General features: G+C 40.7%; 1 protein-coding gene across 1 annotated transcript in view; it reads left to right on the forward strand.

The window, feature by feature from the left end:
* The first annotated feature begins 22,804 nt into the window (after window positions 1–22,804).
* FAM169A (family with sequence similarity 169 member A) overlaps window positions 22,805–26,547 on the forward strand; it is a 34,506-nt gene continuing 30,763 nt past the window's right edge. Inside the window, exon 1 of the mRNA XM_068177046.1 lies at window positions 22,805–22,936. Within this exon, the coding sequence (XP_068033147.1) occupies window positions 22,805–22,936 (132 nt within the window). The remainder of the gene's footprint in view (window positions 22,937–26,547) is intronic.

Consider the following 26,547-nt stretch of genomic DNA (forward strand, 5'->3'; position numbering starts at 1 on the left):
TTGGCTCTTTCTGTAGAGGTGGTGAGTGAGAAAGAACTTTGTCTCTGATTAAATTAAGCACAGTGAATTTTTCAAGTTATTTTCATAAAGGTTTGTAGCATTCATTATTGCATATTTTTGCAGTATCTTAAACAATTTTTTGTTATACCACCCAATAACTAAATTTGATGGGCAGCTCCCTGACAAAATTAGAGGTATCATAGTCCAAAGAGATACAGCAGTGTATTTGGGTTTGACATCTCTTTGCTGTGTTACACTAAATATTATTTACTGTAGGCCATAATAGTAGGATTTCTCCTGTCCCCTAGTGGCTATTTCATTTTCTTAGTTCAGTACACTTGTTACCATTTCTGTCATCCTATCAGAAATTATGAGCTGCTTGTGGTTTAATTTTCATCAGAGAAAGCACACAAAAACAAACTGAGTTAGAAATATTTTCTGCTATAAAACATGACCCCTAATAGGAGTCCTATGAAATTAAGAGCAATTGTAGCTATTTAGCTCTAACTTTTTAGGAAGGTGCCAGAAGGTCCTTGCGTGATGCCCTTCCACAGAAGCTTGCAGTGAAAATGAAAGCAATGAATCATGAAAACAGCTAGAAAAGTAGCTTTCATTTTTATTGAAGTAAATAGTTGATATTTTGACATAGTGCTGAATTTGCTTAACTTGTCAAAACAATGTTCTGAGAGGGCAGGAGTGGCACAGACACTCCCTTTCCCCTGCATCCTGATGTCAGGCTGAGCTTGACAGCTTCTGCACTCAGACCCCCACCACCTGCTGGCTTAAAGCCATTTCTGCAGCAGCAAAACTGAACAGATGGCAGCATTGCCTGACCTGCAGCCTGAATAGAGCAATGATTCATCAGGTGAGGTTAAAAGGAGCTTTATGAGTGAGTTTTGTATAATATTACTGTTCCTAATGAGAGAAAACTCTGCACAGCTTCAGTAGGCTAGAGATGGGGAAAATGTGTGACATTTGTAAAGTTCCTGCAGAACAGAGATTGTTGTTGAAATGTAATTCATACATTAAAACTCAGCTCAAACTGCTTGTGTAGAATGACCAAATCTTTCCATAAAACTACAGAATGAAAAAATCCAAGAAGAGCATTGTGTGATCCTTATGTCTCGGAGTGTTTTATCTCCATCGATTAACTACAAGGATAATGATTTTTTTTTTTTTTTTCATTGCTTAAAGACTTTTTTGATACTTCTACCTACATAAGCATGGTTTGAGAGTCCTCAAACATGTATCAGGGATTCTGGCCTCCAGAGAGCATCCATAATGTTCTGCTACACTTTTTCCAGTCATGAAATAGTTTGCATGACTTGATATAAGCTGTATTGGAGCTTCAGCTGATATGAGGGATAGTCATACAGCAACTTTTTGTATTAAGTTTATGGAGCTTGGAGCCAGCTGTACCGGTCTTTTGGGAGCTCTGCTCTGGGAAGCTTCAAGTGCAGTCAGGGCTGCCAAGCCTCAGCATTTCACTGCAAGTTGACAATATCTATTGCTTTTCATGAAGCCTTTGTCTCCTTGCATAATGTTACATTCAATTGCTGACCATCACAGGAGAGTGCCAGCATCCATGCCTATGGAGCAAAGGGTTTAGGGGCAGGGGTGGCTCCACCTTGACAAGCACTGACAAGGCAGACTGACAGGACTTTGAGTGCCTTGAAAGGACACTTTCTTCTAGGCCATGAAAAAAAGACTGTTAGTTCAGATGCAGCGCTAGTCAGAATGTCTGTGTTCAGTTTTGAGTCTCTATGTGCAAACCTGACTTAAGGAGCTAATAAACAGGGTCCTGTCAGGACTCAATAAAGATTAATAATTAAAAAATAAAGACCTTTTTTTTTTAACAGCTTGTCTGGATCTGATTTAATTCAGGTGCACAAGCATTTAGCTTACCCTTGGGTTAGAGGAGTAGTGGATTTCTTGAATGGAGCTTTTTTGTATCTATTTTCTTGTCTGCAAATCTGCAGTTTATCAAACTAATTCTGCTATCACTGGAAAAATATGAAATTTTCCAAGGAACTTAATTATGTTGGAGTTCAATGGATGATGAACCTGAATCTCTATGAATCCTCAGTGAAAAGAGGGCCAGTTTTGCAAAGATATTCCAGCATAAAGGATAGTACCTGGCATAAAAGGGAGATGTCTTGATATCTAGCAGTCAGTGTATATCCTTATTTTAATAAAAGTCCTATTTAATTATTAAACCAATATATAAATTGGCATAAAGTGGCAGAAAATTCATGGTTAGAAGGGAAGAGGTAGGGGCCATAACCTGGGCAGGCCTTTCCTGTACCTCCACACTGTCCAGGTGCGGAGTGACCTGAGAAGTTTGTTCAGGTGCAGCTGTTCCCTTTAGTCTTGTGCTTTACAGCACTGGAGCGGTAATGCTTGCATGTGAATGTTTTATATATAAGATTTAACAGATGTCTGCTGCAAATCTTACTTTTTTATACAATTCTCATTTTTGCAGAGGTACTGAGAGTGACAGTAGTTAATTTTTTTTTACTACTTCTTAGTATCATAAATGGACTTCAAGCTGTGGCTATAATGTTTTCCATCTGCTAACTACATCAGTAATAAACTCCTTACCAACATGGGAAAAAAACCCAAAATTCTGCTAATTTACCCACTTCTCTGTTGTTCATACATGGCCAAATGCAGTCCTTATTTTTAAGTCAATGGAGCAACTACATGGATCAATTTATGCATGTTGAACAAATTACACAAAACAATCTTTTCGTTTGTTTGCACATGCATAAATGGTGTAAGGAGTCATGGAGCAACATAACATATGCTTCTGTATTTCTTTTTTTTAATTAAGTCCTTCAGCTGAGCGGGGAAACTATTCTTTTACAAGACTAAAATGTAATGTAGCTAACATATTCATAATGGATTCTTATGGTCCAGTCTTTTTCCCCAATGACTCATTTTCAGAGCTTAATTCAATACGCCAAAAGCTGAAAAATGTAATTCAGAGCAGCTTCCTGGTCTAAAATATTGATTCACTAGTTCAGTTTATAGCTTCTTGTTGCAGACTTTCCTGGTAAGTAAAACACAAACCAACTGAATATCCCAGTTCTTTCACTGAAATCATCAAGAAGGGTTTGATCACAACTCCAGTAAGCCTCAAATATATTTTAAAACTGGAATGTATGCTTATATATCTTCCCAGAGTGAAGAGGCTTTTCTAACCTTGTACCAAAACTGGAAGGGTTTGTCTAGAAACCAAAAGAAGGCAAATTACGATTACACACCTTAACTAAAATGTATTTAAGTCTTCCATGTCGTTTTATAATTTGGCAAACAGAAGCCAAGAATTTGTCTTAAACATTTAAAAGAAGCAGTAACAAAAAATGCAGTGAATATAAGAAAAAAGTGAGCATGAGAACACCAGACCTTCTGTTTGTTTATTTCCTCCAGAAATGCTCAGCCATGAGTGCCCATGAACTATATGTGCATATTTCAGAATTTTGTTCTAATAATTGGTCCTTGTTAAATCTCAGTCAAAAAAAAAATTACCATTTAGCCTGTTTTAAATACAATCATGAATTAAACTTCCAGAGTTTTATTATAAAAAATTTGTTGGTGTTTGATAGTTGTGGATTTAAAATTTATAGTTTTCTTTTAGCAAAACTAATGCTTGCGACTTTTCATCTCTAGGTGAAACTACATGCTGTTCACCCTTGAGAACTTGAATGCTGCTGGCAAGTGAAACTCCTGGGACTCTGTTTCTCACCAAACCCAGAATCTGGACCCAGTTCTGCCACCTCATTCACTTGAGCATTTCAGTGACTTTGGTAGTATTGGAACATTATTCAAGCATGTCTTGCAACCCTAAGATAAACATTACTTTCCTTTTTACAGCCAAAAGACCAAGTATCTGAGAGACCAGAAGATTTAGACAGTACTATCCAAAGTCTTCCTGTCCTCTTCTCTGCTCAGCCTCCCAGTGTCTGAAATGTTGAAATTGAAATTCCTTTGATGCCTGAAGGACTTCTCCCAAGCACTTTGGAGGTTTTTGGCTCCTGCTGCTGCATGGATCATCTTGCAGCTGAAGACTAAGCCTGTCAAAATTCACAAACCTCATTCTGATTCCTCACTTAGCCTTTTTAAAGGACCATTTGTCACATGTGCCCAGAGACCTGCTGCATTGGCCTTCATGTAAAATGGAAGTTCTTCTGTCCAGAGCAATGGATGAGGCAAGACCTTTGTGTTCTTCGTGGCTTGAATGAGGAGGTTTGACCTCACTTTCCCCATGACCCTGGCAGATTTGCTCTAACCATCAGGACACAGGTTCCATTGATTTGAAGGAAAAGCTGGGGAAAATTACCTGGGTCTCCACATGAAGCCATGGTGCTAGCAAAAAATAAATAAGATGTAGAGTGATGTAGGAGTGCAGCCAAATGTTTTGGGATCTTTGGGAATGGGCATCCAGGCTCTAAATCCTACCTGTGCAATTTTGATAACTGAGTCTCTAATTTCCAGTTGATTTCCCTAAACTTTAGTTTTAGTTTCTCTCACAGCTCTTGCTTGACATACAAAACCAGTTTTCTCCTAAAAAGCAGACTACTAGGTGTCTAGAACACTTTCTGGAGATACGTGAGGTTTAGCATTGTAAGGCAAAACTGAGAATAGGAGCTGTCTCATCTGTAGGCTGTAACTCATTTGAGCAGTAGTCATTTGGCATTGAAAGAAGGGTGCATCCTGATCCCAGGAGGCACAGAAAAGACCTATAGCACAGTGTGGTGGTGAAGGTTTAATGTGGGCAAGGTTTTAAGAGACATTCTTTTGCACTGGCATCACCTTTTCAGGCTATTTTCAGCAACTCCCTTTTCTTTACGGTCCATTATGATTTCTAGTTCCAAGCCATTTATTCCCACTGGCATTTGTTTGGGAAACTGAATGGGGACCTGAGGAGGCAGCTCTCTGCAGAGGTGATGCTGTGAGACTGAGTGGCCAACTCATATTACAGATCTTAAATTTCTTGTTTAGAATAAGACCCAAGGGTTTGATTCTAGAAAAGAAAAGCTAAAAATACCCCAGAGGGTCTTTCCCTTAAGTCTCCCTTTCTAGTGGAGACTGATCCCTTCCATGTGGGTGCAGGAAGCCTCCTCCATCCCCTAGCTGATGGCACACGTCATTTCTTGAGGGGATTTCAGCAGTGTAGACACTTCAAATGCAATTCAGAAATCATATAAATTTAATAATTGATATATTATATGATAAATTCGTTATTTGAATTATAAAAGATACAAACCCGGATCTTAACAGGGGAAGGATGGTGATCCTCTGAGTCTTTTCCCGGAGAGGCAGAGACTCAAGCAAAAGGCTTGAGAATAGCACCATCTCCTGGAAACACCTCATATGGCTTGGCTTTTCTCCTATGTCTGAATGCACTTTTTTTCTGAAACTACTATAATTTAACTGGTACTGTAGTTAAAGTATTCCTTACTGCTACCAAAGTGATGCTTCAGCAATAACTGAACATCACCCATGCACGTTTTTTCATTTATCCCATGTTAACTGTGAACCAAATATGACCCACGCATAGGGACGTTTTTTCAGTGTAGAAGTTGTGGGTACACCATGTTCACCACAGGGATGTATCACCATGCCTCTGAAGGCCAACTGGGACAGTAGCCTGCAACCCAAACAAAACTAATTTTACATTTTCTCTGAAGCCATCATCCGAAACCTGACTTTTCTTAAAGGTAACAAAGAAAATTAAAAAAAACCCAAAATGTAATATTTTTTCAAGGCAAGACTTTATAGCAGGGGGCTGTGAGGATGACTTACAAGACATGCTGCCAGAAGCTTGCCCTGTATCTGACAGAGCCAGTTCCAGACAGCTCCAAAGTAAATCTGCCACTGTCCGAGGTCAAGCCCATTGCAATGGTGGTAGCACCTCTGGTGTAACATATTTGACAAGGGGGGAAATATTACTGGACAGCAGCAACTGCAGTCAAAGAGAGGAGTGAGAATATGCTCTATGAACATGCCCACCTTGTATCACAGTATGTTTTTTCTTAAGAACAGCACTTGAATGCTTATCTCACTTGAACACATGCAAGTAGATAGCAACTTGATAGTCACATGATTTAGATTAAGCCTTTGACAAAATTTGCCACACCAGTGATTTATCACATAAAAATTATCAACGAAACACCCACAAACCCCTTGAAAATTAGCTGAAAACCAGTTAATTATTAAACCGGAGAGGATAATTTGAAAAATGAAATTAGAAATGTTATATTTGGCATCATGTAGAATTTCAGTATAAATATAAATATAAATATAAATATAAATATAAATATAAATATAAATATAAATATAAATATAAATATAAATATAAATATAAATATAAATATAAATATAAATATAAATATAAATATAAATATAAATATAAATATAAATATAAATATAAATATGAATGTCGAGATTTGTCTCTATTGTTCTTGTCAAGTGTTGCATTTTGCCTTTTATATTTATACCACATTAATTGAGGGCTAGCTAAATGCACATTTTGGTAATTGCTAGAGTGATTTTCCTAGTAGCACAATGATTTTGCAGTATTATTTTGCATTTACATTAATGTTTTGATTTAACATTTTTTCCCATGCTCTAATTTGAAGACCTGTCCTTATACTATCCGCTAGATTTTTTAATGCTTGAGACATGACTAATTTATTTTCTCTCCAGATGAAACCTAACCTGAAGATGAAGCATCTGACTACAGTGATAGGAAAAGACGCTCTGCTTTGTTAGCTTTAACTCACCAACCAAGCTGTGTTTCAAGAATTAAGTCACAGAGATCTCCATGTGGGCTTTGCTTCACCCTAAAATAGTACCATGAAAAAAACAGATAATCCTTCTGTATCTTAAGGTCTATCACTAAATACTATCAGCTCTTTACTTCTTTTACAAGTGAGATTGTGTGATTACCAGTGTAACTTCTTCTCCCTGTAAGTCATTATGGGAAACCACAGTTATTTTAAGTGAGTATCAACTCATTTAGACTCTCAGCTGATACTCATACTTAGTTTCAAGTCTGCTCTTTGATGCTGCATCTTTATTTTTCTTCTGAGTCTATGACTCTCAGCCTGACATTTCACAGAAGACTTTATGTGCATTCCATTCCCTTGCATCTCTTCCATAAAATGTTACATTACTGAAGACAAACAAGGGACTTGCAACAAAACTTGCTTTCATTTTCATTCAGGGACATAAGAAGCAGTTTTGTTTAACACTCCAATCAGTGTCACTCCCTTTTATTTTCTTTCCTCCCCATTTCCAATCTAAACTATGTGTCTTTGTTAAATCTGGTTAAAACTAAACCCAGGGTCAATCTGATTTCAACTAACGCTTTTACCGCTGTCAGTCATGTGTGTTATGCTTGCTTCAGCTAATAAACCACGGCTTACAGAATTAAGAATAGATTGCCTAGAAAAGCAACACCCTTCATGTTCCACTGGTAATAGAATATAATCTTACATTTCACAATATACAAACACATAGAGAATTGAACATGGACTTCAGACAGAATAAGAGAATGGAGCTCAGTTTTGCGGTAGGTGAAGCAAAAACGTTTTGAAGGAATCAGATCTAATTGCTATGCCCAACCCCAAAATTTTCTAGAAATAATTGCCCTTTCTTAGGTGGCTAGATGTATAATTACTAAGTAAATAAATATTTTTTATTAAAAGTAAAAGAGTAATTGCAGTGGCTCACTGGCTGCAGAGCAGAGCAGAACAGAGCCATTGTTAAGTAGCAGAAAGTGACCTGTGTGACTTTTGCCCTGCAACCAGATGACAAAATGGTCTCTCTGACATTGTCTGTTTTGCATGTCTTCCTGTGATGCATTTGTTATTCTCCTGCTCAAGCATCCTCATGGCAGTGTGTCCATGTCAGTCTTAGAGAGACCTGAAATGGGGACACTAGTCCCATCAATATACATCAAGGTATTCAGGGAGATAACAAGCACTATAATGTGTTGCCTTTTATTGGTAACTTCTTCCATGATTTTCCATTAGCAACCACTCAGGCTGTCTTTTTACAGTTAGGGGTCTTTCAATGTGAGTGATGGTGCATGGAGTACAGTGCAGTACAGTAGAAATTCCTAGAAGACAAGCAAGCAGAAGAGTGTGATTAGCAATTCTGTTAAGATGTCTGGCTTCTGTTACAAGGTATGTATGACTGGCTTGTTCTGAAATAGGAGAAGCTGTTGCAAAAGCAGAATGAAGGTTGCAGCTACTTCCTTCTTGAATGCACTTTGCAAGTTTATCTAAGGAAACTGAGAAAGACATAGACAAGACCTCTCCTTGAGCTCCCTCCTGCCTTGAGACAATGGAGTGAGGTGGAAGGTGATTGCTTTTCAGACCAGTGCAAAAAGTGATCCCCTCTCCATCAAATGGCAAATAGCCCAGCTTGTCTCTTGGGTAGTGAAAGGCAGGCCCAGAGTAAAGCACTATGAAACACATATCCAGGTACATTGGTGAAGCTGGTGGTGTAAATGGGGATCAGTCCTTTCTATGAGGTAGCTGGCCTGCAGACTCTGAAGCCACAAGGCTGACAAGTGAGAAACATGAGTTCAACAGACCTCCACTAAGAGCCTCTGCTTGGGATATGAAGAAGCAATGAGTAGAAGAAACGCGAAAAAGCAATTTCCTCCTTTCTGTGTCACTTTTAATTTCTCTCTCCCTCCCACACAATTCTCTATATACAATGTAAAGTGACCTATACAAACCTGGAGGGCTTTCACAATTCACTATGGTTTTATTTTGGTTTTGGCACTGATGACCATAATGGACCACTGTTGCCTTTTCAAGACATTAACAATTTCAGCTGTCAAACTGGTCAGATTTACATTTCATGCTCCTTCCCCTCTGCCAGCCAAACTGCATTAGTAAAGGTCATTGCAGGAGTCAGCTGGGAGGTGCAGAACTCAGTCTCTGGTTAGTGGTTACAGTGTGAGCTCCAGCACAAAGGTGAACAATCTTGGATAGGTTTGCTCTTCTTAAGATGAGAGGGACTAGTGAGCTGTGCCTCAGGAATTGCCCCTGCTGTCATATATCATTATCACACTACAGGCATTGCTGAATCCTGAAAATCTGGGAATTTCTTGGGAGCACAGCTAAGGAGATGGAATGATCAGCAAAATACTGAAATCAACAAAATCTATATACAGGTATTATGTCAGATTTATTCATATGTATTTGAAAGCCTAGGTTTAGATCTCAATTTGTAGTGTTGAGAACACAGTACATTCAATCATAAATAAATGTGAATCATAAATAAAGTGTCAATACACACTATATGGACCTACTTAAAAAGATCATATTTGGTCATAGAGTTAAGCAAGGGCAGTATTTTGTATTAATACTTACCTTTCAATTTTTGATTTTGAGGATTTTGGTCTACATTGAACTTTCCAAGCTAAATTTAAGCTTATGACAGAAATTATCACTTATCCGGTTGAAGAGATCTGATTTGTAATATACGTTAATTAATAAAATTGTGATTATCTTCTTGAATAAGTCACTTTAGACAGCCCACCTTGACTTTAAGATGTGCTCTAGATGCAGCATTAAATGGTAAACTAAAATTGTTAGTTTATTACATGTGATTTTTGTGTTTTATGCCTGAATTAATAGTAAATTCTGTGCAGTACCTCAGAAATCTAAGATGTCCTAAAAAAAGCAGAAGTAAAGTTCAACTTTTTTTGACAACCTTTACAAAAGCTTTTTAGATGTCTCTGGATCTTCCCTAGGAAGGAAGGGGAAAAAAAAAAAAAACAAGCTGGGAAAAAGCAAGCTGGGATTTTTTTTTTTTTTTTCTCTAGTCCACTCTAATACCAATCTGGATGGCTGAGTTTGCCTATTTAAATTCTGGCCCACAATTTCAGTGGGATAGGACAGGAGACACTTCTTGTCCTAAACAGCTGCTTGTGTTCTCAGTGGCTTAATCCTCCAACTCCAGCAGCACCGGGAGGATATTGGGCATCCCATTGTATATCAGTGCCCATTAAACAGGAATACAATACCAGAGCACTCTGCAGTCTATTTATTATAGTACACAAGGGGTGTTGTAAGAGAAGATTTTCACTGGGACTAATGAGCAGATTTTTAATTGCAGTGGAACTAGGACAACAACTTTTCAATTGCAGCATAAGTGATTGAGGTAAAATGAGGATATTCTCCTCAGGTCATCCTGGGCCTTTTGAAATTATTGTCAATGTAGATACCAGTACTTGGTAACTGTACCATGCAATTGTTTGCTCAGTTCAACCTGTGGCAATTTTTTTTTTAATTTCAAATACAGCTTAATAAGTATTTACTAATGCAAAATTTCTAGTAATTTGTTTATCCTTTCTGGAACTTCAGAATTGCATGTAATGAATTATTTTTCCCCATTAAATATTTTGTATCTGGTGTCTTGTTCTTTTAATTTGAAACAAGAAGCCAAAATATCTCTCTCCAGTTTGAGCCTGAGGTGAGATTTTTTTATTATAAACAAAATGAAAACTCTTTGCAATGTGATTGTGTTCACATGACATCAAAACCTAGTAATGGAGAGGGTGTACCAGGTAGTCCAACAGAAGGAGAGCCATTGCAGCTCCACACTGCCAGGCCCTCCCAGGACTACACACTCATATACATATGATACTCACATGCTCAGATATTCGTATACAGTACACACGCATATATAAACATATGCGCATAGCTGGCCACGTTGATGGAGTCAGACACAAAAATGCACCACTCGCACAAACTGCACCAATGGCCTTGTACTGCTGCCTTCTCTGGTTCATCAGGATCAAGGTCAATCTGTATGTTTATACAAAATATAGATTGCTTTAATAACTGAAGCCCTCTCTAAATGGTAAAGTGGATCCTTAGTTTACATGGTTACTGGCACCTCTGCACACACACTCCCAGTGCCTGCAGCTTTTCTCAGGCACATAAGCCCACTATGGCTCCCCAAGTAAGTGCCACCTGGATCCTCTTGTCTCCACCTGTCTCACACAGACACGCACACATACAGATAGAAACAGGTCTTTCAGTTGACCCCAGCCTGTACTTTCTGGCCTGACCCCGCAATGCCTCCAGTAGCAAGCTTGCACACCTGCACCCATGCCAGTCCTTGGTACTGTGGATTGAAAGGACTCCTGTGACACGTGGTCCCTGCTCCATACTGATGAGCCAGAAAAGGGAACAGTGCAAGGCCATTGGTGCAGCTGGCACTCAGACATCCATGCCCACATGTGCATACAGAAGAGACAGTCCTTCACCCAGGAAATTGCTTAGGAATGGATTTTAGTGGGAAGACAACACCACCTGAGTGTGGTGACCAGGCACATGACATCGTCAGAGAAGCAAGTGGAGCAGCAATGAACATGTTTAAACGTCACAATCTCTTTTATCCTCTTATCCTTCTATTTGCCATACTGGTTCCTCCCCAAAACATCCTGATCTCTTGCTTTCTCCCCTAACCAACCTTAATTAAATATTAAATAATCCCCAAATGCTCTTCCCAGTACCTTTATCATGGTTTATAGTTTCTCTACTGCAGGCAGATGATCCTGACACAGCTGCTTACTCACGTGCCACCCTCCTCCTCCACTCTTTCTGGTGCAGGAGAATCAGAATGGTACAAGTGAGAAAACTTAGGGATATAAGTAAAGACAATTTAGTAGGAAAAGCAAGAGCTGTGTGTACAAAAAAAAAAGCAAAACAAAAAATCATTACTTTTCTACCTGGATAATGTAGCTGTCATTCTATCATATATATAAAGAATATAAAATCAAAAATGAGGACAAATATAGCTCCTGGTCCTGCAAGAACATACAGAAGTACCAAACTTCTTAACATGCAGAATGCTGAACAAGCAGAATGCTAAACACTACCTACAAGTATAGGTAGTAATCCTAGACTTGCTTCTAGTAATCAAGAAAGAAGTCGGGTGTTTTGTTTTGATTTGTTTTGTTTTGTTATAAAGGTTGACTACATAACATGTATGACTAAAGATTATCTTTGTTTTAAGGAATAATCTTTGATTCCTTTGTCTGTAGACAAGGAATTAAAGATTATTATTATAAGGGCTCCTGATCACAATTGTTTCAAAGAAGAACAGTTCTTGCAGATAACTCCTCTCAGAGACTTGAAATGTTTTCTTTGGCAGGTGTTGAGATCTACCTTTTCCCAGGTGAGGAGGTTCTATTCAAACTCTCAAGTGTTTATCCTTTAAAAATGGAGACCTGAATTAAGGTTACGAGTATTGTAGCATTTTAAGGTAATACATGGTCAGATTCACTTAGCCAATAGTTTCATTTTATTCTACATTTACATTTGCTCATCCTCCTGATTTTGCAGACGAAAATTTTTGCAGATGAAAATCTCAGAAAATGTGTTTGGAAATGTTGAAGGATGTGCATAATTTGAAGAGAATGGAACATGAAAGTACATTTGAGACTGAAGTTCAACTGTCGCCTTCAAGACTAGATCACTGAGCCCATAGCTCCTACCTATCTGTGAAGACTGCTTCTCAGGAAACTCCACAGGACACCTGACACTGAAGTATCCCTCTTCTCACAAAGAATGCTAGTTGATAGTGACTGCAAGAACTAAGACTTGAAATTAGTATATATTCCCTTCAGAAACACACAGCAGAAGCTGTGTCTTCTCACATGGACATTCCCTCTGGAGTATGAGTGTAGGCACAGCCACACAGCAGTGAGAGCCAATGTCACCATTGTCCAGTGCATCAGGATGAACAGGCACACCCTCTGCAGCAATGAGGGAATCAATGTACAGAAACATGGTGCACAGGGAGAGCTGCAAGAGAATTTTAAAAGCAATTTTTGCTGTGAATTTGGGGAGTAAAAAACCGGATTTTTTTTCCTGATAAAGTAGGTAAGGTCACTGAAGTGCTAAGAAGTAAGCAAATGTGTGTTTTGTAGTAATAAATACACATAGATAACCTGAGGGTGAAACAAAGAGTTTGCTGTCTTCCAGCTCTTTTCTATTAAAAGTATGCTCAGTTAGAGCAATCATTTTCATTCTTTCCTGCATTGCAGACTTCTACATTGCAATGCCTACTTCTGTATGATAAAATCAAGTAAAACAACAGCAACTTGCCTTTTATTTAGTTATACTTCAATATTCTTTTAAAAATTTTCACAAACCCACACACAAACTTATCCATGTTAAAAATCACCATATTAGATGAGTGAAAAGATGAGGTAGTGAGACATTTTTATCTTCAAAAACACAATGTAAGCCACATTCCTGTCACATGCACAACCATCAATGTTCTCCAGTTCTGCTGAAGCTACAGGATAAATCCTGGCTTCAGGGTTACCATTTGACTATGGTAATCTGTGTGTGGTATTTTAGGGCAAAGGCCATCCTTTATTTTTTCTTCTCTACCATAAAATGTTAATCCTGTCATAAGTGAATCTTATCTATGACCAGAAGATAGCTTTGTTTAAAGAATTGACAATTCTGTTTAAAGTCTCATGATAGGGAAGGAAGTATTAGGGGTTTATGACAGAAGCATGAGGCAACAGGGACACAGCAGTGACCAGGACCAGTCTGACAAGGAGTGGCCAAGCCTATGAGTTGTCTGTCTCTACCCATATTCTTTCAGGTGTTTGCAGCTACCACAAACAAAAAAATGCATTAAGAAAGGATTTGAAGGGAGTCATGGAGAACTGCTTTGGTATTTACGAAAAAATCATGTAAGTGCAAGGAAAGTGGGTGTATTTCTGCAGAAGTTAGGGTACAGCACAGTGTTTCGTTTGGTTGTTTTTATGTTGGTTTTTTTTTTGGTTTTTTTGTTTTTTTTTTTTTTTTTTTTTAATGAAAAGGGTAACTCCCTTACAATCACCTTATTCAAACCTGGGTAAAAGTAGTGTCCTGGGGTGACTTTATGATGCTTGCATCCCCATTCATCTGTTTAGCCCAGAAATAAGTTTTGCACCTTTAAGACTGCTTCTGAGAGTGAAGAGGGGGAGCAAAGAAGCACCGAGGTTGTTATCAGAATCTGCGCTTCCTCCCCTGCATCCTTCTCCCGGACTGTGCTGTCTGCAGACAGACAGAAAGTGGGACACAGCTCTCCTTTGATTTTTAGTTTGTTTTTAGCTAGCTGAAGCATAGAAGTTCCCTAGACTGTGGTTTCTCTTTTTTCTTAAAACTGTTCAAACCTGCTCTGGAGTGAACACCCAGAAGAGCAGCAGCAGCAGCTCGCACCTGTGGCCCAGCGGACCGGGCCTGGGCTGTGGCCTTTCCAGCACTGGAGGGACTGAAAGAGACTGAGCGAGCTGAGCTACAGCCCATGAAAAAGTCTTTCTGAGTTTGTCATCTCTTCAAAGTAGCCAGAGTTTTTATTGTTTAATATTGTTCATTTCTTGTGCTAGTGAATGCTTAGCCTGTTCTACATCGCAATGCCTACTTTTTCCACTTTTCTCCAAAGAATTATTTTCCCAAATCAACTGGGGAAAGGGTCACTTAAACATGCTTTACAGAATAGCCCCTTTAAAGGTTTTCTCCCAAATTTGCCTTAAACCAAGACAGGTAGTTTTCACCGCAGGCCTCCAGCCAAGTAATAATTAGCATTGACTCCATGATTGCAGAAGGCTGATCAATTGCTTTATTATATCATCCTCTACTATATTATACTATATTTATTAAGAAACTCAGTAACGCTTCCAGCTAGTCTGATACAGCTTTGACCTAATTGGTCAATCAATCCAAACACCATCCACTGTCCAATTAAGAAATCACCCTTTGGTAAACAAATCTCCATGACACATTCCACATGTACACAACAGGAGGTGCAACAAGTGGAGATAAGAATTGTTTCTCATTCCTTTCTCCGATCCTCTCACAGCCTTCCCTGGGAAAATGCCTGGGAAAGTCTGTGCCTGCTCTCTGTGGTCAGAGAGCTGTTGCCACAGGTAGTTTCATAGGTAGTTACTATAGATTATTTAAACCCACATGAAGAATTGTTTCAGACCAGCTTGGTCCTGTCTTGGTCATGGAATATTCTGAGTTGGAAGGTGCCCACAAGGATCATTGAGTTCAGGTCTTAAATGAATGGCCCATACAGGGACTGAACCTTGGTGTTATTAACACCCTGCTCTAACCCTCTGAGCTAATCTGAATTTGTCACTACATATTGAGATAAATTGACCTTGCTTACTTTAATGCTTTCGGCTCTTCACCATTTAAATAATATATTGCAAATTAGATCCAAGTTTTTCAGCTTACTTTAATTTTTCCATTTTGTATCTTTTCCCTCATTCTTCCCATGTGTGCCCTGTTAAGGGCCTCTCTAACTTCCAAGGACTGTGACTACTGAATGACTTGTTGACTTTCTCCTGCAAAGAGCAGATGGGACTGCTGCTGTATTTCATTTCACACTAGGAAAACTGTGAGGGGCCCTAAGTCTTGCAGCCAGAAGGAACAGTAAGTCATGGGGCCAGCAAGAGGGCAGGGACCACAAGGCTAGGTTTCAAATTAGGCGCATAATAAGACCTTTGTACTGGGAGACTGGGGGAGTAGGACATATAAATCCTGCAGAAGTCAGACTGCTGATTGCAGGCAGTCCTAATTGGAAGATGTGGAGGATGAAGAAAAAATACTGAATCTACATGTTTGAGTAAAAAAAAATTGATCAGTCTCAGAATGATAAATATGTTTTCAAGGCTTTGTGAAGCGTCTTCTCTTGGATTACTCTATGATGGAGCTCTGCTGGAGACTTGCTACACTGACAGTTCCACATGGCATCTTTCAAGACAGTCACAGGTGTATGCATTATTAATGCCTTCTTGCTATGAATAAAAGAGCTGACCTGGTTAAAGGCCTGCACACTGTATGCACATTAATGTGTTTGCCTGTGTGGCAGCCACACCTCTGACTGCAACATCAACATGGTGCAAGAGGGAGTCTCTGTTGGTGATTTACAATGCAGTGTGTGAAGTCAGAAGACCTCCAAATGTATGAAGTGACTCCTCAACAAAGGTAAAGAAGAGCTGTCCAGATTTTATTCTCACCTTCCCAGTTTTTTTACAGGAGAAAGCTTTCTATTTGGCTCATTTAGAGAACCTTTGGTTGACCTATAAATGCCCATTCTGTCTTATTGGAAAATAAGAAGCTTTTGTCAAGAAATGGAAGATGCAGACAAAAGTTTATGAAAAAAAAAAAAAAATGCTCCAAAAAATTCACCTCCTGGTAAAACTTGTTATGATCATTCAAAAATGTTCTCATACCAGAAGGCAGAATATGGAGTCTTTGAGAGAATGGGGGCTAGGCAAAGTAAGGTCAGACTGGGAAAACACATCTCCTACAGTACTTGGAGGGAAAAGGGAGATTTCAGACTATGAAACTGGTAAATGAAAAGAAGTGTTAACTGAGCAACTGTTATTTCTATTGCATGTGTTGGATAACGAAACTTCCAAAGAGACATAAAAATCCTTTCATGTATGAAATAAGCTGACCAGAAAGGGACATGTTTCTAGCCTTACTAAAGGAATGTAAGAAGAGACAGACAAACTTTGTAGAGTGATAGTGATTATATTGAGTTTGTGTGGCAAGGATTTGGTAGCAGGATGTTGCTTCTTTGAGAAGCTAACAAAAGCTTCCCTCATGTCCAGCTGAGGCAGTTGGACCCACCAATGGACCCACCAATGCAATCCAAGATGCACCCACCAATGGCCAAAGCTGAACTAGACATCAGTGGTGTTTACCTGTTATCACAGTGCCTCTGTGATAATGCTTCACATGCTGGAGGTGAGATTCCCCTATGATGAAGACAATAGTGAGGCAGCCCATGGAGGTCCCAGGCAGAGCACATGTAGACTAGCAGCCTGTGGAGAACCCTAGAACAGAACATGCTGAAGCAGTTTGTGAAGAACCGCAGTTCATAGGAAGGACTGACAGTGGAGAAATTTGTGGAGGACTGTGGATGCCAGCCTGGTCTGGGAGAGAGAAACGACAATCGTTTCTCATAGTGGCTTGTGAGAATTTTTAGGGAATTGTAGGAATGTGATAACTTGTTAGTCAAAACAATCTGCAGGTGGTGTTTTTCCACCTTGCTTTTCTGTTCCTCTCAAGGATGGTGTGTGAGAAAGGGGTTTTTATTAACTAACCAATCAAATAGAATGTGTTGTGTCAGTCTATTTAAGCTGAAGTTTCCCTTCCATTAAAGCCTTCTTTTCTTCCTTTTTTACTCTGTGTCCTCATCTGTTCTTGTGTCATTCTTGGCACAAGGGTGACAGAGGACTGTTCTCCCAAGTGTGGGACTCCACACTGGAGCAAAGGAAGAGTGGGAGGAGGAAGGAGCAGCAGAGACAATGCATGATAGACTGACTTCAACTCCCATTCCACGTTCCCCTGTGAGACTCTGGGAGAGAGGGTAGAGAAATTGGGAGTGAAGTTGAGCTTTGGAAGAAGGGATTAGAAGGGGAAAGGTGTTTTTAAGATTTGTTCTTATTTCCTGTTATTCACCTCTGATTTGCTTGGCAATCAACTAAATACCCCAATTTGAGCCTGTTTGTCCTTTGACAGTGTTTGGTGAGTGATCCCACCCTGTCCTTATCTCAACCCAAGAGTCTTTCATTATATTCTTTTTGCCCTGAACAGATAAGGAGGAGGAGTGGTAGAGTGGCTCGGTGAGAGTGTGACAGCTGCCAAGATCAATCCACCACAGTGGAAGATACAGACTTTTGCTAATAAATCACATGGATGGAAATATATCACTAATAAAGATGAGGAGGTAACATCACTCCTTCTGGAATGAACACATCTGTGCGGAGGATGTCAAGGCTGCATTTGTTCTTGCTGTGGAAGGTGGTGGGTGAGGTTAAGGAAGAGAAAAGAGGGTAGTTGGACCTGACGTAGCTGCTTGATGTGCCCTCAAAGAACTTGTTAGTAAAAGGAAGTAGCAGATGCATGCTTCTTTCTTTAAATCTTTCATTCTTTCTTTCCACAAAATTTATTAATATCTCTAGGATTGCCATTTTCTGAGGATGAAAGGAAAGAAATACAAGTAGTCAGTAGCTATGATTTTGCATGCTTTGTATGCTTGTTTTGTTATGCTTAGGTCTGTTATGTAAATCTTGCCAAGGTTGTCCTTTTCCTACATGGGTTAGGCACTCCTGAGTCATTAGCAATAAATTACTTGGCTGCCAAATCCTGCTAGCCCTGCCTGTGCCTTTCAGCAGGAGTACAGACATCAGAGCCACCCAGAAATATCTGCCAACAATTCTTGCCTGACCCAGTATTTTGCATGCTAAATTCTTGATTTTCTCTATTGAGAAGTCTCATTATCATTAGCTGTTATGTCTATTAATTAATATATTTCTATATAATTTTTTGTTTGGGTTTTTTGTTTGTTTGTTTGTTTTTGTTTGTTCTGGGATTTTTGGGGGGGTTCTTTGTTTGTTTGTTTGGCTTGGGTTTGGTTTTGGTTTTTGTGAGGGTAGTGAGATACTGGACCAGATTTCCCAGGAAAGTTATTGATGTCCCATCTTCAAAATGCTCAAGGTCAAGGCAGACAGCTCTGGTCAATCTGGTCTAGTGGAAGATGTCCCTGCTCAAAGCAGAGGCAGTTGAACTAGATGATCTTTAAAGCTCTTTTCCAACCCAAAAATTTCTATGTTTCTGTGTTTCCAAGCAGCTGTATCACTTGAATGAATGTTTGGAATACAAGTCACAGGAGTTATGCTGAATGCATGTTCAGATGCATGTCTTGTAGCTACATTAGAATGCTTGTATTGAGCATGTTGCACAGTGTGCTTGTCATTTAGCATGTGCTATTCATGACTATGGCATAATTAGAACTTGCTACATTTCCTTGTAGTTGCTTTTACTGGAAAAACCTTAAATCTGGAAGTCTCCCTAGGCAAGCTGCAGGTACCTTTGTCACTAGAGATTTAAGAAAAATTAGCCTAGAAAAAACATCTGACAGTGAGATGTGCCAGACAATTTACTGGGGTTTCTTCCAGTCTGACATTTTTTGGAAGGTATCAATTTTGCTAAGATACCAGAGACAGAAGATGTGAAAATACAGGGTAAGATGTCAGACCTTCCATGTCTACATTTTCTCTTTAATGCAAAGGTTTGACAAACTATTTAGTTCTGGGAGCACAACCTTCTTCAATATACTACCGTGAATGTCATGGCGTATGGTCTTCCAGGTAAAAATTACCATGGGAATCCAAAATGTCGGAAGAGATCCAAAGTCTCGTTGTGGCAGATGGGAATGCATGTGTGTGATCTACAGCACATATATTCAGAGGATCATCCTAGCACCACGTACTGTAATCTATAAAGTCTCCCACTGCACTTAATGTTATCGGTGTGGGTACTTGTACTAGTAAGGTTGAACATGCTTCTAAAAATTTACAGTGTAAGCATGACAGAAGAGAAGAGAATACACAAACCCACAGTCAGATTAATATGATTACGAGAAAAAGCAATAGTCTTAAACAAGAATCTTTTGTTAAGATCTCTATAACTCTCACAACAGTAGAAAACACATATTTATTTGTGGGGTTTTCATGGAGATCCTTACAGTTATAGGAGGTGGCATAATAGAAAAAAGTAATAGTTTAAAAACAAATTTACATGTAAAACTGTTTCTAAGCAATATTGGAGATGGCCTACAAAGGCAGCAATTTATTGGAAGGTTTCTGCATGAATTAATTTTCTGCCTTTTATTTCCTCTCCTAAAAGATTTCATGAGAGGATTTTAATAGCATGTCCATATCCCAAGCAAATGAGAAGGTAAATACTTTTATTAAATTACATTGTGTATGTCCAAGTCTCCTTATCTCCTTTAAAATGTCTAGTAAATGACCATGGCCAAAAAGTTTTTCACCAAAAAAGGCCAAAAGTTCTTGGTTCTTCCACAAAGCTGTTAGTAACAATGCAGGTAGAAAATTACCACCAATTTTGAGGTTCTTTCATTCATTTGTTGTGAAAGCAAAAAAAATACAGGAAGCAGAGGTACTTATTTTAGGAATTCCCTGCTAAGTTTAGTTCATAATCTTACTCCTTTAAGATATCTTATTTTGCATACCATATATTGCAGAACAATTTTCACTACATAACGCTGCACTAAAAAAATTTTCCTTTGAAATGCAAGTGTAAAATATAATCAGTATTACTCTAACTAGGAAAAAAAAATTAGGAGAGCATAAACATTGACCCTTTTTCTCTAGCCAAGAGAACTTTGTCAAAGCTTGTCATAAACAGAGTTTTAAGATGACTGCTCATTCAAAAAAATTTTTGTTGATGCTTCATCCCAGCCCCTGACTTGTAATCTGTTTTGGCAAAGTTACATTATTTCAGTGTGATGGGTTCACCATGCCTGGATACCAGGTGCCCACCAAAGCTGCTCTGTCTCTCCCTTTCTCATCTGAACAGGGGAGAAATAGTATAACAAAAAGGCTTCTGATTCAAGATAAGGGTAGGGAGAGATCACTCACCTATTACTGCTTTGGGCCAAACAGATTCAAGTTGGGGGAAATTAATTTAATTTATTACCAATCCTGTCAGAGTAGGTTAATGAGAAATAACCTTGAATCTTAGAAGCACTTTGGCCACCGTGCATTCCTTCTTTCCAGACTCAGCTTCAGTCCTGACTTTCTCTACCTCCTCCACCAAAGCAGCACAGGGGGACAGGGAATGGGTGTTGTGGCCAGTTCACCGTATGCTGTCTCTACTGCTGTGTCTTCAGGGGAAGGACTCCTCACGCTTTTTCCCTGCTCCAGCATGGGATCCCTGTTAAGGAAAACACTCCTCCCTATTCTCCAATATAAGCTCTTCCCATGGAGCGCAGTCCTTTAGGAGCAGACTGCCCCAGGCTGTGTTGTCCCTAGGAGCACAAGTCCTGGCAGAAAACTTATTCCAGTATGGGCTAGTCTCTCCACAGGTCCACAGGTCTTGGCAGAAGTCCACAGGTCATGGCAGAAGCTTCAACATGGGTTTCCCATGGGGTCACAGACCTTTTTTGGGCATTCACCTGCTCCAGTGTGAGTGAGATCCATCACAGGCTTCAAGTGGATCTCATGTTCCACCATGGGCTGCAGTGGCACAGCCCGTGTAGGTCTTCACCACAGGTGGCAGTGGAACATCTGCTCTGGTGCTGTGGCACTTCCTCCACCTACTTCTTCACAGTCTTCAGTGTCTGCAGAACTGTTTCTCACAGAAACACACAATACGCTGAGCTGGAAGGGGCTCACAAGGACCATGGAGTCCAACTCCTGGCTCTGCACAGGACCATCCCCAAGAATCACACCATATGCCTGAAAGCATTTTCCAAATGCTTCTTGAACTCTGTCAGTTTTGTGCTATGACCACTACCCTGCAGAGCCTCTTCCAGTGACCAGCCAACCCTGGGTGAAGAACCTGTTTCTAATATCCAACCTAAACCTCCCCTGACACAACTCCAGGCCATTCCCTTGGGTCCTGCCACTCTTCACCACAGAGAAGAAAGCTGTGCCTGCCCTTCCTCTTCCCCTCATGAGGAAGTTGGTAACTGCAATGAGCTCTCACTTCAGTCTCTTCTTCTGCAGGCTGAACAGACCAAGTGATGTCAGGTGTTACTTATAAGGTTTCCCATAAAGGCCCTTCAACCATCTTAGTTGTCCTCCTTTGGATGCCGTCTAATAGCTTTAGTCGTCTTCTCTCACATTTTTTCACTCCTCTTTTGGGCTGGAGGTGTGCAGGTTGTTTTCCCCTTCTCAAATATATGACCCCAGAGGTGCTACCGTAATCACTGAGGGGCTCAGCATTGGCCAGTGGCAGGTCCAGCTTGGAGTCATCTGGCATGGGCTCTGTCAGACACAGGGGAAGTTCCTGGCAGCTTCTCAGAGAGCTCACTCCTGCAGCTTCCTCATGACCAAAACCTTGCTAAACCAGACCAACACATTTGGACATGCATGTAACCATTATAAGCACACTGAATACCTACTCCTCTGGTCCCTGGCATTACAGAGCTATCTTTGGCAAATAACTCTGAGAAGCCCTTGAAATTACTGCTGCCATTTGGCAGTGACCCCAGTTTGTGCCCAGCCTCCTTTGTCCCATGGGTATTATCATAGGTGTGCACCTACTACTTCCCATTCTCAGAGCATCGTAGCTATAAAACAAGGGTACATTTTACAGCTGGAGTCAAGGGCAAGTGCTGTCTTCTCACAAACTCCTTCATTTGATTTTGGTGTTCTTCAGCTTTCTGACATACAGGTCTTCTTGGGGGTGGATATTCGGGTGCCGTGGTCAGTGGTGGTCAGTGCTGGGGAGCAGGGATTAATGTTTCTTTTTGAAAAACAGGCTTCTGCCAGTAACTGAGTTCAATCAGCGCCCCAATTAGGTAACAGGAGGAGTGGTGAGGCCTCGGGCTGGTCCATGGTGACAGTTGTTGGAAATGGGGAAGCAATCCTTACTGCCCGGGTCCGTGAAGTCACCTTTCTTGCAAAGAAGATATTACCCCTAGCTTTGTGGTGAGCTACCCAGCACTAGGAGACGTTGCGTGGCCTTGCTCCTTCCTCCTTGCTAGTACCACAGATCTCACAGCCTCACAGAGGCTGCTCCGGGCTCTCTCTGTATGCCAGGGCTACAGGACCGGTGCGACTAACCCAAGGCTGGTGAGGGATAGCGTGGGTACCAGGTCTGCCCATGCGGCTGACCACGGCGCAGGTAGCAGGGCTGCCTGCCGTGGTGGCGGGGCGGTGGCGCGGGTACCACACCCGCCGCGGACGGGGGGGCGATGCGGGGTCCCCGCAGCCGCCATGGCGGGCGGCGCGGGGCGAGCGGCGGCGGCTCCGGGCGCATCAGCGGGAGTGCGTCAGCGGCGAGGGGCGGGGAGGCCGCCGGGGGAGATGATATCAGGCGCCGGGCAGCAGGACCGGGCGAAGCCGGAGGTGAGCGGGGGTGTGCCGGTAACGCTGTTAGGGAGCCCGCCTCCTTCTCCGTTTATCGCCGCGGCGGGCTGCCCGGCCGGCTGAGGTGAGGCGCGGCGGGGTGTCGCGGGTAACCTGCCGAGGCATCCCGCATCTCCGCAGCCTAGCCTAGCCTAGCCTAGCCTAGCCTGGCCGGGCCCGGCCGGGCAGGGCGCGGGGAGCGCTCGGCGGCCGCCCGGGGGCGCGGGGCGTGCAGCCGGGCGGGAGAAGAGTGGGCGGGCTGGGCTGGCCGCTGCCCCGCGGGCCCTCGTCCGCCGCGGGCGCCAGGTGTCCGTCCGCATCCCCGCCTGCGTCGCAGCCGCCGCTCCCCGGGCACCGCTCTCCCGCCCCGGGGCCGTGCCCGACCCCGCCGCTGCCATCGCGGCGCGGGCAGGGCCGCGCCGAGCTCGCGGGCGGTGGGCGGAGGCGGCCCGGCGCCGGGACCGGCCGGGCTCCCCCGCGGCGGGGGCGGCTCGGCCGAGCTCGAGCCCCTGACCTTCCCCCGGCCTTGGAAGAGCTTGCGGCACGCCGAGTTCGGTGTGAGCTCTGGCCCAGGCCACTCCGTGTTGGCCAGGACCAGCCATCTTTTGTGGAGTCTTCTATTGTAGCGTTGAAATTTACGTGTTATAGCCAAACGCTCGTGTAAGAGCCATTTATACACCTCTACGTATGTATGAAAACAGTAATTGCTATGCTACAGTTGCTATCTCCCACAAAGATGGCTGTGTGTACGTGTGCAAATACATGTGGACACACGCAGTTGCACACGCACACACACTCTATCTTCCTACGTATGACGTCTTTTGCAATTTTATTTTGAGGTAGGGTTGATTCATTCCTCTTAAAACACAGGGAAGCATCTTGCCTAAGATATCCATTAACGTAGCACTGCTGTCCTGCTTATGAGTGTTAAATGCAGCCTGAGAAAGTGGATTGCACCGAGAGCTAGAGCAAAAGGTTTTACTAGCATTAATGGTAAATAAAATCTATTAACTCACCAATTTAATACATGTATTAATGCTCTATTTAGAGAGAACGATTAAAGAATTATCTTTAAGCTTTTCTGAGCTGTGGAGTTTTCAGTTATTAATAATCAGAAATTTAGAAACTTAACCTTTGGTGTGGAGACACCGTTCAGCTCATACTTGGGTTTTTTTTTTTTGTGTACGTGCATGCAGTAGGAGGGAACTCTTTTCTTGTTCTGCATAACTGCATTTACTCATTTTATGCATTGGGCTGCACCATTGGTCATAGCTTAGTATAGAGCCCACCAGTTTGTATGGGGAATAAGTATTGTGTCAGAGTGATCATTATATTAAAATCAGTGCTTCCTCACTTGAGGACCTATAAAAGATTGCTGCAGATTAGAGTGATGGTGGTTTTCTTCCTCCATCAAACTCTATAGGAACTGAGTGCATCTTCTCTCTGTTTCCTCAACCACACTGGTACCTTTCTTGTTTAATTGACCTCTGCTTGATTTAGGTACCAAAGAACATCTTGCTTTTTCTCTTGGTGGCTAGTGAAAAAAACATGTCATCACCTGTTTTATAGTGGAAAAATGTTAGGACAGAGAGTGGTTTATAAAATTAATGTTCAAATTCAAGTATAATTAATGTCAGCAAGCATCTCAATTTCAACATTCTTTTTTTTTTTAGTTGTTTGTATAGGGAGGTTTTTAAATCCTTTCCTTGTTTCTCCTTCTCCAGTCTGATGTTTATTATAATTTTCTTTATGTGGAATCAACTGTTTTACAGTGTCTTTCTTTCCTGTTGTGCAAGATGAGTACTTAAGACGGGATTCTACTGTACTTTTACAGTATCTCTCTAGCAATGCGTGATCCAGAGCTCTTTTTGGAGTCTTACATAACTAGACACTTTACAAAGGGGCATTACTCTGCAAAATGAATTGGAAAATATGCTTAATTTCTTCAGTATGCACATCAAGGTAGATAGTATCTCTTTGATTTAATAATAAAAAGTGTGGAGGTTTATGTGTGTGAGCAGGTTTTTTTTTCTTTTTTAATGTCTGTTAGTGTTGTAAAGATAATACCATTCAAAATAATCTTAAAGCTCTTCTTATCCACACATCATATAAGCACAATTTGTTTTGAATAGTTTTACTTGCATACCTCATCCAGTGCAGAATCTTTGCCAGTGAAAGAGAGAGGAAGTTCACTTCTGTACTAAGGCTAACAATTATTAATGTTGTTTGGTTTTGGTTCTTTTTTCCATCTTTGATACAAAATCACTAAAAGACAAACATGGAATTTGATGGTGATGGAGAAATTCATCAGAGTAGAGGAGCCCATCAATTGCTTTACGTTCTTAGATATGATAAGACTTGATATCAATCTCTATTTTCTACCAATCAATGAATATCAAGTAGTGATGATCATTTAAAGCTGTTACCAATTATATTTCTAAACTGCAAGTACAAATGTAGCATTAGAGCTGAAGTAATATCTACTTAGGCTTATTTTCACATTGGCATTCCTTAAATATTTTTCCATCTTGTTTCCTTGCAGTTTTTTTTACTTTTTCTTTACTTTACTTTACTTTACTCCTGACGCTCAAAGTTGTGACTTATTAATCACATTGTATCAACTATACATTCCAGAAAGCCGCAGTCATCCTTTTGATGACTGCAGTGAATGTTTGGGGCAGCGGTGGTAGAGGTGTGCACTTCCCTTTGAACTGTTTTTTGTCAATGAATGTCTCTGAGGTGATCATTTTCTAACCTGCTGAAAAACAAAAAAACCTTTTTCTCACGATAGAAATGGATTAAAAAAAATAAATAATTCAATCAGGATTCAACCCTCCTCTCAAACTTACACTTCCAGGTGTTGCAGCATGGATTAAACAAGTCTGAGTGGAAAAGCCTGCTCTAATGTGTTTCCTCTACTGCATTTTTTTAAACATAACCAAAATGGCATATGCAGTGTAGCTACTCTGTGTAGCTATTCTCTCATACTCTTGCAGTTTTGTCTGCTATTGCTGATTTTTTTTTCCTGAACAATGGAATGTGACAGCATATATTTATTTAATCGTTATAAATTTAGTTGGTGTTCTCTAGTGAGTCTGAGATTTCAGAGAAGCTTTTAAATAACTTGCTAAAATATGTAAACGAATCCTGTCACAAAAGAGTCATGAGCTTTCAAATCTTTACTAAAATCTCAATAAAATTAGTGAGAATTGTCAGGACTAACATATTTGTTGCTGTGCTTTCAAAGTAAACTGGAAAACCTACTACTGTTTTAAATGATAAGTCTGTAAGTTCTACATGATCCCTTTAATTGAAAATCTAGGAAAATCCATTTCTCTGAATTGTATACTGAGCTGAGTGTTGCACAGCTATTCAAAGTAATAGCTTTGATTTGTTTTCAAATCTGAGTTCTCTTTGTCTTGTACTCTTTTTTTTGGTGTACATTAGTATTTTATGTCAGAGTACTGTAGAACAAGGCACCTCCATATTCACAGGGCCAGCATCTCTTGCAGCAGCTTATGATTAGAAACTGTTTATGGACCAGGATGAATTGAATTCACTGTTACTCTTTCTTCTAGGCTTCATCAAAATATGTAAAATAAAGGTGTTTA

Source organism: Anomalospiza imberbis, chromosome Z (assembly GCF_031753505.1).
Source record: "Anomalospiza imberbis isolate Cuckoo-Finch-1a 21T00152 chromosome Z, ASM3175350v1, whole genome shotgun sequence".
Classification (NCBI taxonomy): domain Eukaryota; kingdom Metazoa; phylum Chordata; class Aves; order Passeriformes; family Viduidae; genus Anomalospiza; species Anomalospiza imberbis.